General features: G+C 56.5%; 1 protein-coding gene across 1 annotated transcript in view; it reads left to right on the forward strand.

The window, feature by feature from the left end:
• Window positions 1–16,125, forward strand: part of MED14 (mediator complex subunit 14) — a 106,198-nt gene that overhangs the window by 50,879 nt on the left and 39,194 nt on the right. Inside the window, exons 18-21 of the mRNA XM_076058293.1 lie at window positions 867–1,027; window positions 3,035–3,181; window positions 4,948–5,039; window positions 11,178–11,738. Coding sequence (XP_075914408.1) covers window positions 867–1,027; window positions 3,035–3,181; window positions 4,948–5,039; window positions 11,178–11,738 — 961 coding nt within the window. The remainder of the gene's footprint in view (window positions 1–866; window positions 1,028–3,034; window positions 3,182–4,947; window positions 5,040–11,177; window positions 11,739–16,125) is intronic.

Consider the following 16,125-nt stretch of genomic DNA (forward strand, 5'->3'; position numbering starts at 1 on the left):
CACACACACACACGTGTACACTCACACACGTGTACACACACACACACGTGTACTACTCACACACGTGTACACACACACACGTGTACTACTCACACACGTACTTACACACAGACCAAGCCCTTGTGTGTGTACTGGACACACACTAACCACTCTGAACGCTTCTCTGTGCTCATTCACGCTCACCGCCACTCCGTGCCGCCACTCCGTGCCGCTACTCCATACTGCATGCTGCCCGACATTTTGTTCTGCTGCTGCTGCTCCCTGCTGCTGCTGCTTCCTGCTGCTGCTGCTGTGTGCTCCCTGCTGCTGCTGTGTACTCCCTGCTGCTGTGTGCTCCCTGCTGCTGTGTGCTCTCTGCTGCTGCTGTGTGCTCCCTGCTGTGTGCTCCCTGCTGCTGTGTGCTCTCTGCTGCTGCTGTGTGCTCCCTGCTGTGTGCTCCCTGCTGCTGTGTGCTCCCTGCTGCTGCTGTGTGCTCCCTGCTGTGTGCTCCCTGCTGCTGCTGTGTGCTCCCTGCTGCTGTGTGCTCCCTGCTGCTGTGTGCTCTCTGCTGCTGCTGTGTGCTCCCTGCTGTGTGCTCCCTGCTGCTACTGTGTGCTCCCTGCTGCTGCTGCTGCTGCTGTGTGCTCCCTGCTGCTGCTGTGTGCTCCCTGCTGCTGTGTGCTCCCTGCTGCTGTGTGCTCCCTGCTGCTGTGTGCTCCCTGCTGTGTGCTCCCTGCTGCTGCTGCTGTGTGCTGCTGCTGCTGCTGTGTGCTGCCTGCTGCTGCTGCTGCTGTATGCTCCCTGCTGCTCCCTGCTGCTGCTGCTGCTGCACGCTCCCCGCTGTTTCCTGCTGCTCCCCGCTGCGTGCCGCGTGCTCCCTGCTGCAGGATCCCGCCGTGCATGGAGGTGGGCGTGGAGGCGTGCGGCGAGCTGGAGCGCTCGCTGCTGGACTGCACCATGCGGTTGCAGGGCCGCAACAATCGCACCTGGCTGGTGGAGCTGGCATTCACAGGCTGCCCCGTGCACAGCACCTCACCCAGAGAGCAGGGTACACGCCGCACGGCACCGCACCGCACCGCACGGCGCCACACGGCACCACACGGCACCACACGGCACGGCACCACACGGCACCACACGGCACCGCACGGCACCACACCGCACCACACGGCACCACACGGCACCACACGGCACGGCACGACACGGCACGGCACCACACCGCACCGCACCGCACGGCACCGCAAAGAGCACGGAGGAAGGACCTCGCCCTGCGAGCAGGGTCCACACTGCACACGCCGCACTGTACACCACCCATTACACTGTATGCGATACCCAACTGTACACAACACCACACTGTGCACGACCCCTGCACCGCGTGTTGCACTGTACACCGCACACCACACTGTACACTGTACTGTACACCACACTACACTGTACACCAGGCTACACTGTACACTACACTGCACACTACACCCTGCACTGTACACCGCACTACACTGTACACCACACACTGCACTGTACACTGCACTGCACACTGTACACTACACACTGCACTGTACACCACACCACACTGTACACTACACACTACACTACACACTGCACTGCACACTGCACTGTGCACTGCACACTGCACTGTACACCACGCTGCACTGTGCACTGCACACTGCACTGTACACCACACCACACTGTACACTACACATTGCACTGCACACTACACTGCACACTACACTGTACACCACACCACACTGTACACCACACTGTACACCAGACTACACTGTACACTACACTGCGCGGTACACCGCACACTACACTGTACACCACACTACACTGTACACCACACTGTACACCACACTACACTGTACACTACACTGCGCGGTACACCGCACACTACACTGTACACCACACTACACTGTACACTGCACTGTACACCACACTGCACATTGCACACTACACTGTACACTACACTTCACACTACACTGTACACTACACTGCACACCAAACTGTACACTACACTGCACACCACACTGCACACTACACTGTACACTACACTGCACACTACACTGTACACCACACTACACTGTGCACTACGCCGTACACTACACTGTACACTACACCGCACACTACACTGTACACTACACTGCACACTACACCGTACACCACACTACACTGTACACTGCACTGTACACTGCACTGTACACTACACTGTACACTGTACACACCACACACAACGCACTGCACCCAGTGGAGTTGGGGCGGCACCGCTGCACGGCCCCCCGCCCCCCCCACCCCCCGCCCCCCCCCCCCCGTCACGAGGGAGACAAAGACGCCCGGGTCGTGCGTGGTGCTGGCCACCGACCCCCCTTGGGTGCCACAATGGCGGCCTTCATAGGCTGTGCCGCTGCTACTTACTACTACGAGGCCCTAACAGGCCGTGCCAGGCTACACGGGGTGGTGGTGATAGTGGTGGTGGTGGTGAGAGTGGTGGTGGTGAGAGTGGTGGTGGTGGTGAGAGTGGTGGTGGTGGTGGTGGTGAGAGTGGTGGTGGTGATAGTGGTGAGAGTGGTGGTGGTGGTGGTGGTGAGAGTGGTGGTGGTGAGAGTGGTGGTGGTGGTGATAGTGGTGAGAGTGGTGGTGGTGAGAGTGGTGGTGGTGGTGAGAGTGGTGGTGGTGATAGTGGTGAGAGTGGTGGTGGTGATAGTGGTGGTGGTGGTGGTGGTGAGAGTGGTGGTGAGAGTGGTGGTGGTGGTGGTGAGAGTGGTGGTGAGAGTGGTGGTGGGGGTGGTGAGAGTGGTGGTGGTGATAGTGGTGGTGGTGGTGGTGGTGAGAGTGGTGGTGGTGAGAGTGGTGAGAGTGGTGGTGGTGAGAGTGGTGGTGGTGATGTTGGTGATGGTGGTGGTGATAGTGGTTGTGGTGGTGAGAGTGATAGTGGTGAGAGTGGTGGTGATAGTGGTGGTGGTGAGAGTGGTGGTGATGTTGATGGTGGTGGTGGTGAGAGTGGTGAGAGTGGTGATGTTGATGGTGGTGGTGGTGGTGGGGGTTCTGTGTCTGTGTGCTGCAGGCCCCGTGCGCCGCGTCTACCTCACCTACGAGAGCCCCCCGGCACAGCCGGCCGGGAGCCGCCGGGTCCTCCACGCGTTCCTGGACGACTGGCGCTCCATCTCACGCCTCTACAGCTGCGTGCTCGACTTCTCTCACACGCTGCACGGTGAGTCGCTCACTCGCTCGCCCGCCCACTCGCTCACTCACCCACCCACTCGCTCACCCGCCCACCCACTCGCTCACTCACTCGCTCGCTCACCCGCCTACTCACCCACTCGCTCACCCGCCCACCCACTCGCTCACTCGCTCACCCGCCCACCCACTCGCTCACTCACTCGCTCGCTCACCCGCCTACTCACTCACTCGCTCACCCGCCCACCCACTCGCTCCCTCACTCACTCACTCAATCGCTCGCTCACCCGCCCACTCACTCGCTCAGTCACTCGCTCGCTCATTCACTCACTCGCTCACTCGCTCACTCGCTCACTCACTCTCTCACTTACCCACCCACTCGCTCACCCGCCCACCCACTCGCTCGCTCACCCGCTCACTCAATCGCTCGCTCACTTACCCACCCGCCCACTCGCTCGCTCGCTCACTCGCCCACTCACTCACTCGCTCACCCGCCCACCCACTCGCTCGCTCACTCGCTCGCTCACCCGCCCACTCGCTCGCTCAGTCACTCGACCGCTCGCTCACCCGCCCACTCATTCGCTTACCAGCCCACTCACTCGCTCAGTCACTCGACCGCTCGCTCATTCACTCGCTCATTCGCTCATCCGCCCACTCACTCGCTCAGTCACTCGCTCGCTCATTCACTCGCTCGCTCACTCGCTCACTTACCCACCCACTCGCTCACCCACCCACTCGCTCACTCACTCGCTCACTCGCTCGCTCACTCACTCACTCATTTGCTCGCTCACTTACCCACCCACTCGCTCGGTCGCTCACTCACTCACCCGCCCACTCACTCGCTCAGTCACTCGCTCGCTCATTCACTCACTCGCTCACTCGCTCAGTCACTCGCTCGCTCACTCGCTCTTTCACTCACTCGCTCAACCGCCCACCCACTCGCTCACTCACTCGCTCACTCACTCGCTCACTCACTCGCTCGCTCACCCGCCCACTCGCTCACCCGCCCACTCGCTCACTCGCTCACCCGCCCACTCGCTCACTCGCTCACCCGCCCACCCACTCGCTCACTCACTCGCTCACTCACTCGCTCGCTCACCCGCCCACTCGCTCGCTCACTCGCTCACTCACCCGCCCACTCACTCATTCGCTTACCAGCCCACTCACTCGCTCAGTCACTCGACCGCTCGCTCATTCACTCATCCGCCCACTCACTCGCTCAGTCACTCGCTCGCTCATTCACTCGCTCGCTCACTCGCTCAGTCACTCGCTCATTCGCTCATCCGCCCACTCACTCGCTCAGTCACTCGCTCGTTCATTCACTCGCTCGCTCACTCGCTCAGTCACTCGCTCGCTCACTCACTCGCTCGCTCACTTACCCACCCACTCGCTCGATCGCTCACTTACCCACCCACTCGCTCACCCACCCACCCACTCGCTCACTCACTCGCTCACTCACTCACTCAATCGCTCGCTCACTTACCCACCCACTCGCTCGGTCGCTCACTCACTCACCCGCCCACTCAATCGCTCAGTCACTCGCTCGCTCACTCGCTCACTCACTCACTCGCTCACTCACTCGCTCGCTCAGTCACTCGCTCGCTCAATCGCTCATCCGCCCACTCACTCGCTCAGTCACTCGCTGGCTCACCCGCAGTGAGCGAGTGATTGTTGTTGTCGTGGTGGTTGTGGATGTATCGATTGTTGTTATTGTTGTTGTTATTGTTGTTGTTATTGTTGTTGTTGTTATTGTTGTTATTGTTGTTGTTATTGTTGTTGTTGTTATTGTTGTTGTTATAGAGACGACTGTTCACTTCAGCCAGTTTGCGGAGGTGCGCACCTACACCTACAAGAAGCTGGTGCTGTGTTACGGACCCAACAAGGGCAGCTCGGTACGCTCACCACTCACCATCACTCACTCACCACTCACTCACCACTCACCATCACTCACTCACCATCACTCACCATCACTCACCACTCACCATCACTCACCACTCACCACTCACTCACTCACCACTCACTCACCATCACTCACCATCACTCACCACTCACCATCACTCACCATCACTCACCACTCACTCACCATCACTCACTCACCACTCACCATCACTCACTCACCATCACTCACCACTCACTCACCACTCACTCACCACTCACCATCACTCACTCACTCACCACCCACTCACTCACCACTCACTCACCACCCACCCACTCACTCACCACTCACTCACCACTCACTCACTCACCACTCACTCACCACTCACTCACCACCCACCCACTCACTCACCACTTACTCACCACCCACCCACTCACTCACCACTCACTCACCACTCACCACTCACTCACCATCACTCACTCACCATCACTCACTCACCACTCACTCACCACTCACTCACCACTCACTCATCACTCACTCACCACTCACTCACCACTCACCACCACTCACCACCACTCACTCACCACTCACTCACCACTCACTCACCACTCACTCACCACTCACTCACCACTCACTCACCACTCGCTCACTCACCACTCACCATCACTCACCACTCACTCACCACCCACCCACTCACTCACCACTCACTCACCACTCACTCACCACTCACTCACCACCCACCCACTCACTCACCACTCACTCACCACCCACTCACTCACCACTCACTCACCACTCACTCACCACTCACCACTCACTCACCATCACTCACTCACCACTCACCACTCACTCACCACTCACTCACCACTCACTCATCACTCACTCACCACTCACCACTCACCACCACTCACCACCACTCACTCACCACTCACTCACCACTCACTCACCACTCACCATCACTCACCACTCACTCACCACTCACTCACTCACCACTCACTCACCACTCACTCACCACTCACTCACTCACCACTCACTCACCACTCACTCACCACTCACCACTCACTCACCACTCGCTCACCACTCACTCACCACTCACCACTCACTCACCACTCACTCACTCACCACTCACTCACCACTCACCACTCACTCACCACTCACTCACCACTCACTCACCACTCACTCACCATCACTCACTCACCACCACTCACCACCACTCACTCACCACTCACTCACCACTCACTCACCACTCACCACCACTCACTCACCACTCACTCACCACTCACCACTCACTCACCATCACTCACTCACCATCACTCACCACTCACTCACCACTCACCACCACTCACTCACCACTCACTCACCACTAACCACTCACCATCACCCTCTCACCACTCACTCACCACTCACTCACCACTCACCACTCACTCACCACTCACTCACCACTCACTCACCATCACTCACCACTCACTCACCACTCACCATCACTCACCACTCACTCACCACTCACCACTCACTCACCACTCACCACTCACTCACCACTCACCATCACCCACTCACCACTCACTCACCACTCACTCACCATCACTCACCATCACTCACTCACCATTACTCACCACTCACTCACCACTCACTCACCACTCACCACTCACTCACCACTCACTCACCATCACTCACCATCACTCACCACTCACTCACTCACCACTCACTCACCACTCACTCATCACTCACTCACCACTCACCACCACTCACCACCACTCACTCACCATTCACTCACCACTCACCATCACTCACCACTCACTCACCACTCACTCACTCACCACTCACTCACTCACCACTCACTCACCACTCACCACTCACTCACCACTCGCTCACCACTCACTCACTCACCACTCACTCACCACTCACTCACTCACCACTCACTCACCACTCACCACTCACTCACCACTCACTCACCACTCACCACTCACTCACCATCACTCACCACTCACTCACCACTCACTCACCACTCACTCACCATCACTCACTCACCACTCACTCACCACTCACTCACCACTCACCACCACTCACTCACCACTCACTCACCACTCACCACTCACCATCACTCACTCACCATCACTCACCACTCATTCACCACTCACCACCACTCACTCACCACTCACCACTCACCACTAACCACTCACCATCACTCACTCACCACTCACTCACCACTCACTCACCACTCACCACTCACTCACCACTCACTCACCACTCACCGCTCACTCACCATCACTCACCACTCACTCACCACTCACCATCACTCACCATCACTCACTCACCACTCACTCACCACTCACCACTCACTCACCACTCACTCACCACTCACCATCACCCACTCACCACTCACTCACCACTCACTCACCACTCACTCACCATCACTCACTACTCACTCACCACTCACTCACCACTCACTCCCCACTCACCACTCACTCACCACTCACCATCACTCACCATCACTCACTCACCATCACTCACCACTCACTCACCACTCACTCACCATCACTCACCACTCACCACTCACTCACCACTCACTCACCACTCACTCACCACTCACCATCACTCACCATCACTCACTCACCATCACTCACCACTCACTCACCACTCACCACTCACTCACCACTAACCACTCACCATCACTCACTCACCACTCACTCACCACTCACTCACCACTCACCACTCACTCACCATCACTCACCACTCACTCACCACTCGCTCACCACTCACCACTCACTCACCACTCACTCACCACTCACCATCACCCACTCACCACTCACTCACCACTCACTCACCACTCACTCACCATCACTCACCACTCACTCACCACTCACTCACCACTCACTCACCACTCACTCCCCACTCACCACTCACTCACCACTCACCACTCACTCACCACTCACCATCACTCACCATCACTCACTCACCATCACTCACCATCACTCACCACTCACCATCACTCACCACTCACCACTCACTCACCATCACTCACCACCCACTCACTCACCACTCACTCACCACCCACCCACTCACTCACTCACCACTCACTCACCACACTTTCACCACCCACTCACCACTCACTCACCACCCACACACTCACCACCCATTCACCACCCACTCGCTCACCAACAACAACCGCCATTCGCCACTAAGTGGCGGTGACGTCACCACGACGCCCGCTGGCAGGAGGTCACGGGGCAGACCCAGGTGCCACGGGTCGACTGACTGAGATGACTGGCTGATGCACCACCTGTGCCCCCTACTGTGCCAACCTGCTGTGCTTTAGCCACCCGGCGCTCCGCTCGTTGTCGTGAGCGTCGCTCCTCCGCCCTCTGTTGTTGTTGGAGGGCGACTGCCTCCAACTGCCCAGTAGCGTCCTTCACGAGCCTCCTCCACAGAGGCCGATCTTGACACCGCTGGTACCAGTCATCGGCAAGTCCACTCAGCTCCACGTCCTCCTGTACCACATCACTCCATCTCCTCTCTAGCCCATGCCGCGCCCGTTTAGCCCCCTCGATCCGGCCAAACAAAAGCTGTTTCGGCATGCGGTGACTGGGCATGCGGGCTACATGACCCAGCCATCGCAGCCTTGCCTGCCGGAGGAGCTCACCGATGGGACCTTGCCCAGATCTTTCAAGGATTTGTGAGCTCCTCACACAATCCAGTCTGGTTAAACCCAGGATGGATCGTAGGCAGGCCAGCCTAAATGTTTCTAACCGGCGAAGATGTTCCATTAGGGGGGTCCACGTTTCGCAAGCGTAGAGAAGGGAGGGAATGACCGTGGCCGAGAAGACCTGAAGCTTAGTGCGGAGCGACTCACTCACCACCCACACACTCACCACACACTCACCACCCACTCACCACCCACTCAGTCACCACTCACTCACCACCCACTCACTCACTACTCACTCAGCACTCACTCACCATCCACTCGCCACCAATTCACCACCCACTCACTCACCACTCACTCACTCACCATCCACTCACCACTCACTCACCATCCACTCACCACCCATTCAACACCCACTCACCACACTCTCACTCACTCACTCACCACCCACTCACTCACCATCCACTCACCACCCACTCACTCACCACTCACTCACCACCCACTCACCACCCACTTACTCACCACTCGCTCACAACTTACTCACCACCCACTCACTCACTATCCACTCACTCACTATCCACTCACTCACCACACACTCACCACTCACTCACCACCCACTCACTCACCACTCACCACTCACTCACTCACCACTCATTCACCACCCTCTCACTCACCACCCACTCACTCACCACTCACTCACCACTCACTCACCACACACTCACTCACCACTCACTCACCACTCACTCACCACTCACCATCACTACCCTCCACTCACTCACCACTCACTCACCACTCACTCACCATCACTCACCACTCACTCACCATCACTCACCACTCACCACTCACTCACCATCACTCACCACCCACTCACTCACCACTCACTCACCACCCACCCACTCACTCACTCACCACTCACTCACCACACTTTCTCCACCCACTCACCACTCACTCACCACCCACACACTCAGCACCCATTCACCACCCACTCGCTCACCAACAACAACCGCCATTCGCCACTAAGTGGCGGTGACGTCACCACGACGCTTGTGCCAGGACATGTGCACCTTGAGGCCACGTGAAGTGTCGAACGCCCGCTGGCAGGAGGTCACGGGGCAGACCCAGGTGCCACGGGTCGACTGACTGAGATGGCTGGCTGGTGCACCACCTGTGCCCCCTACTGTGCCAACCTGCTGTGCTTTAGCCACCCGGCACTCGCTCGTTGTCGTGAGCGTCGCTCCTCCGCCCTCCGTTGTTGTTGGAGGGCGACTACCTCCAACTGCCCAGTAGCGTCCTTCACGAGCCTCCTCCACAGAGGCCGATCTTGACACCGCTGGTACCAGTCATCGGCAAGTCCACTCAGCTCCACGTCCTCCTGTACCACATCACTCCATCTCCTCTCTAGCCCGTGCGCGCCCGTTTAGCCCCCTCGATCCGGCCGAACAAAAGCTGTTTCGGCATGCGGTGACTGGGCATGCGGGCTACATGACCCAGCCATCGTAGCCTTGCCTGCCGGAGGAGCTCACCGATGGGACCTTGCCCAGATCTTTCAAGGATTTGTGAGCTCCTCACACAATCCAGTCTGGTTAAACCCAGGATGGATCGTAGGCAGGCCAGCCTAAATGTTTCTAACCGGCGAAGATAATCCATTAGGGGGGTCCACGTTTCGCAAGCGTAGAGAAGGGAGGGAATGACCGTGGCCGAGAAGACCTGAAGCTTAGTGCGGAGCGACTCACTCACCACCCACTCACTCACTATCCACTCACTCACCACACACTCACCACTCACTCACCACCCACTCACTCACCACTCACCACTCACTCACTCACCACTCACTCACCACCCTCTCACTCACCACCCACTCACTCACACCCACTCACTCACCACTCACTCACCACTCACTCACCACACACTCACTCATCACTCACTCACCACACTCACCATCCACTCACCACCCATTCACCACCCATTCACTCACCACCCACTCACTCAACACACACTCACCACACACTCACTCACCACCCACTCACCACCCACTCACACCACCTCACCACCCACTCACTCACCACCCACTCACCACACACTCACCACCCACCCACTCACCACCCACTCACTCACCACTCACTCACCACCCACTCACTCACTACCACCCACTCACTCACCACCCACTCACTCACCACCCACTCACTCACCACCAACTCACTACCGACTCACAACCTACTCACCACTCACACACCACTCACTCACTCACTCACCACCCACTCACCACTCATTCACTCACCACCCACTCACCACTTACTCACCACCTCCTCAGTCTGATTTTTATAGTGGTATTTATGGTTTTTAATATGGTGGTTGTGATGGTTGTTGTGATGGTTGTTGATGTTCGTTGTGATGGATGTGGTGGTCGTTGTTGTGGTGATTGTGATGGTTGTTGTGGTGATTGTGATGGATGCATTGATGGTTGTTGATGTTGTGATGGTTGTGGCGGTGGTGGTGGTGGTTGTGGCTGCCCCACAGATCAGCGTGCAGTGGCTGCCCACTGCCCACAAGTTCCAGCTGGCGCTGGGCACCGTGGGCCCCAACTCAGGCTCCAGCAACTGCCACAACATCATCCTGCACCAGCTGGTGGAGGCCTTCACTCACAGGCCCAGCCTGGCCCACCTGCTTCAGGTGGGACTCACCCGCTCACCCACACTCACTCACCCACTCACCCACACTCATTCACCCACACTCACCCACTCACACTCACCCACTCACACTTACCCCACTCACCCACACTCACCCACCCACACTCACCCACTCACACTCACCCACTCACACTCACCCACTCACCCACACTCACCCACCCACACTCACCCACCCACACTCACCCACTCACCCACACTCACCCACTCACCCACACTCACCCGCTCACCCACACTCACCCACCCACACTCACCCACTCACCCACACTCATCCACCCACACTCACCCACCCACACTCACCCACTCACACTCACCCACTCACAACAACAACCGCCATTCGCCACTCGGTGGCGGTGACGTCACCACGACGCTTGTGCCAGGCCATGTGCACCCTGAGGCCACGTGAAGTGTCGAACGCCCGCTGGCAGGAGGTCACAGGGCAGACCCAGGTGCCACGGGTCGACTGACTGAGATGACTGGCTGATGCACCACCTGTGCCCCCTACCGTGCCAACCTGCTTTGCTTTAGCCACCCGGCGCTCCGCTCGTTGTTGTGAGCGTCGCTCCTCCGCCCTCCGTTGTTGTTGAGGGCGACTGCCTCCAACTGCCCAATAGCGTCCTTCACGAGCCTCCTCCACAGAAGTCGATCTTGACACCGCTGGTACCGGTCATCGGCAAGTCCACTCAGCTCCACGTCCTCCTGTACCACATCACTCCATCTCTTCTCTAGCTCGTGCCGCGCCCGCTTAGCCCCCTTGATCCGGCCGAACAAAAGCTGTTTCGGCATGCGGTGGCTGGGCATGCGGGCTACTTGACCAAGCCAACGCAGCCTTGCCCGCCGGAGGAGCTCACCGATGGGATCTTGCCCAGATCTTTCAAGGATTTGTGAGCTCACACAATCCAGTCTGGTTAAACGCAGGATGGATCGTAGGCAGGCCAGTCTAAATGTTTCTAAACGGCGAAGATGCTCCATTAAGGGGGTCCACGTTTCGCAAGCGTAGAGAAGGGAGGGAATGACCGTGGCCGAGAAGACCTGAAGCTTCGTGCGGAGCGACAGACCAGGTAGCTTCCACACAGCGTTACCCAACCGATGAAAAGATATTGCCACTCGACTGATTCGGAGTGAGACCTCTGCTGTTAAACTGGAGCCGGTCATAAGCACACTGCCCAGGTATGGGAAACTTTCCACTCTCTCCACAACTGCCCCATCACCGATTGGGAGTTGTGGGGGTGGAGTGTCCGATGGTACAAATACCCAGGCAGGTGCTTAGTTTTGGTGGGGCTGATGGTAAGGCCCCACCTCTTAGTGGCACGCTCCAGTCTCAGCAGCAGCGTCTCCAACTCCTCCTCTGAATGAGCAGCTATTAACAAATCATCGGCATACATAACGTGGTTGAGCAATAGGGAGCCATCCCTTGACCGCACCCGGGCATCGATCAGCCTTCCACTATATCTGTACCATATGGAGATTCCCCCGGTAAAGCAATTAAAGGCTTCACGAACTACGTGGTCAAAATAGATGTTAAAATAATGTGGGAGCCAGAGGACATCCCTGTCGCACCCCAAGGTGTACAGGGAATGGCTCTGACTCCCGGCCACGTAGTTTTACCCGGGCCCGCTCACCATCATGAAGGTCCTTAATGATCGTGAGCAGAGGGTCAGGTACTCCAAAAGCACGAAGAACAACCCAGAGCCCAGGCCTACTGATGGTATCATAGGCCTTGATCAGGTCAATAAAGCAGAGATGTAGGTCGTGTTGGAATTCCCTACACCTGCTGTAGCAGACGGACAGAAAATATGGCATCTGTGCAGGACCGCCCTTTCCTGAAACCGCATTGGGGCTCCGCAAGCATCTCCTCAGCGTGCCTGGCAAGGCGATGTTGAATAATCCTTGCCAGGACCTTTTTCGGCACACTGAGGAGTGAGATGCCCCTGTAGTTGTTACAGTCTGTGCGGTCCCCCTTCTTAAAAAGGGGGACCACCAGGGTATCCTTCCAATCCTGCGGACACTCACACAGACACTCACACAGACACTCACACAGACACTCACACAGACACTCACACAGACACTCACACAGACACTCACAGACACTCACATAGTCACACAGACACTCACACAGACACACACAGACACTCACACAGACACTCACACTCGCACAGACACTCGCACAGACACTCGCACAGACACTCGCACAGACACTCACACAGACACTCACACAGACACTCACACAGACACTCACACAGACACTCACACTCACACAGACACTCACACAGACACTCACCCTCACACAGACACCCACACAGACACTCACACAGACACTCACACAGACACACACAGACACTCACACTCACACAGACACCCACACAGACACTCACACAGACACTCACACAGACACTCACACAGACACTCACACTCGCACAGACACCCGCACAGACACTCACACAGACACTCACACAGACACTCACACTCGCACAGACACCCGCACAGACACTCACACAGACACAGACACTCACACAGACACTCGCACAGACACTCACACAGACACTCACACAGACACTCACCCTCACACAGACACTCACACTCACACAGACACTCACACAGACACTCACACAGACACTCACACAGACACTCATATAGTCACACAGACACTCACACAGACACACACAGACACTCACACTCACACAGACACTCACACAGACACTCACACAGACACTCACACTCGCACAGACACTCGCACAGACACTCGCACAGACACTCACACAGACACTCACACAGACACTCACAGACACTCACACAGACACTCACACAGACACTCACCCTCACACAGACACCCACACAGACACTCACACAGACACTCACACAGACACACACAGACACTCACACTCACACAGACACCCACACAGACACTCACACAGACACTCACACAGACACTCACACAGACACTCACACTCGCACAGACACCCGCACAGACACTCACACAGACATACACAGACACTCACACTCACACAGACACTCACACTCACACAGACACTCACACTCGCACAGACACCCGCACAGACACTCACACAGACACTCACACAGACATACACAGACACTCACACTCACACAGACACTCACACTCACACAGACACTCACACAGACACTCACACTCACACAGACACTCACACAGACACTCACACAGACACTAACACTCACACAGACACTCACACAGACACTCACACAGACACTCACACAGACACTCACACTCACACAGACACTCACACAGACACCCACACAGACATCACACAGACACTCACACAGACACACAGACACTCACACAGACACTCACATTCACACAGACACTCACACTCGCACAGACACTCAAACAGACACTCGCACAGACACTCACAGACACTCACACTCACACAGACACTCACACAGACACTCACACAGACACTCACCCTCACACAGACACTCACACTCGCACAGACACCCACACAGACACTCACACAGACACTCACACAGACACTCACACAGACACTCACCCTCACACAGACACTCACACTCGCACAGACACTCACACAGACACTCACACAGACACTCACAGACACTCACACAGACACTCACACAGACACTCACACAGACACTCACACAGACACTCACACAGACACTCACACAGACACTCACCCTCACACAGACACTCACACTCGCACAGACACTCACATAGACACTCACACTCGCACAGACACTCACACAGACACTCACACAGACACTCACAGACACTCACACAGACACTCACACAGACACTCACACAGACACTCACCCTCACACAGACATTCACACTCGCACAGACACTCACATAGACACTCACAACTCGCACAGACACTCACACAGACACTCACACAGACACTCACAGACACTCACACAGACACTCATACAGACACTCACACAGACACTCACACAGACACTAACACTCACACAGACACTCACACAGACACTCACACAGACACTCACACAGACACTAACACTCACACAGAAACTCACACAGACACTCACACAGACACTCACACAGACACTCACACAAACATCAACAACACAAAAGAACACACAGACACTCACACAGACACTCACACAGACACTCACACAAACGCTCACACAGACACACACAGACACTCACACTCACACAGACACTCACACTCACACAGACATTCACACAGACACTCACACTCACACAGACACTCACACAGACACTCACAGACACTCACATAGTCACACAGACACTCACACAGACACTCACACAGACACTCACGCAGACACTCACCCTCACACAGACACTCACACAGACACTCACACAGACACTCACACAGACACACACAGACACTCGCACAGACACTCACATAGACACTCACACAGACACTCACACAGACACTCACACAGACACACACAGACACTCACACAGACACTCACACAGACACTCACACAGACACTCACACTCGCACAGACACTCGCACAGACACTCGCACAGACACTCGCACAGACACTCACACAGACACTCACACAAACACTCACACAGACACACACAGACACTCACACAGACACTCACACAGACACTCACACAAACGCTCACACAGACACACACAGACACTCACACTCACACAGACACTCACACTCACACAGACACACACAGATACTCACACTCACACACACTCACACAGACACTCACAGACACTCCACAATAGTCACACAGACACTCACACAGACACCCGCACAGACACTCACACAGACACTCACACAGACATACA

This window comes from Petromyzon marinus, assembly GCF_048934315.1.
Source record: "Petromyzon marinus isolate PM22_M1 ecotype Great Lakes invasive population chromosome 70 unlocalized genomic scaffold, UKy_Petmar_22M1.pri1.0 chr70_unloc.1, whole genome shotgun sequence".
NCBI lineage: Eukaryota > Metazoa > Chordata > Hyperoartia > Petromyzontiformes > Petromyzontidae > Petromyzon > Petromyzon marinus.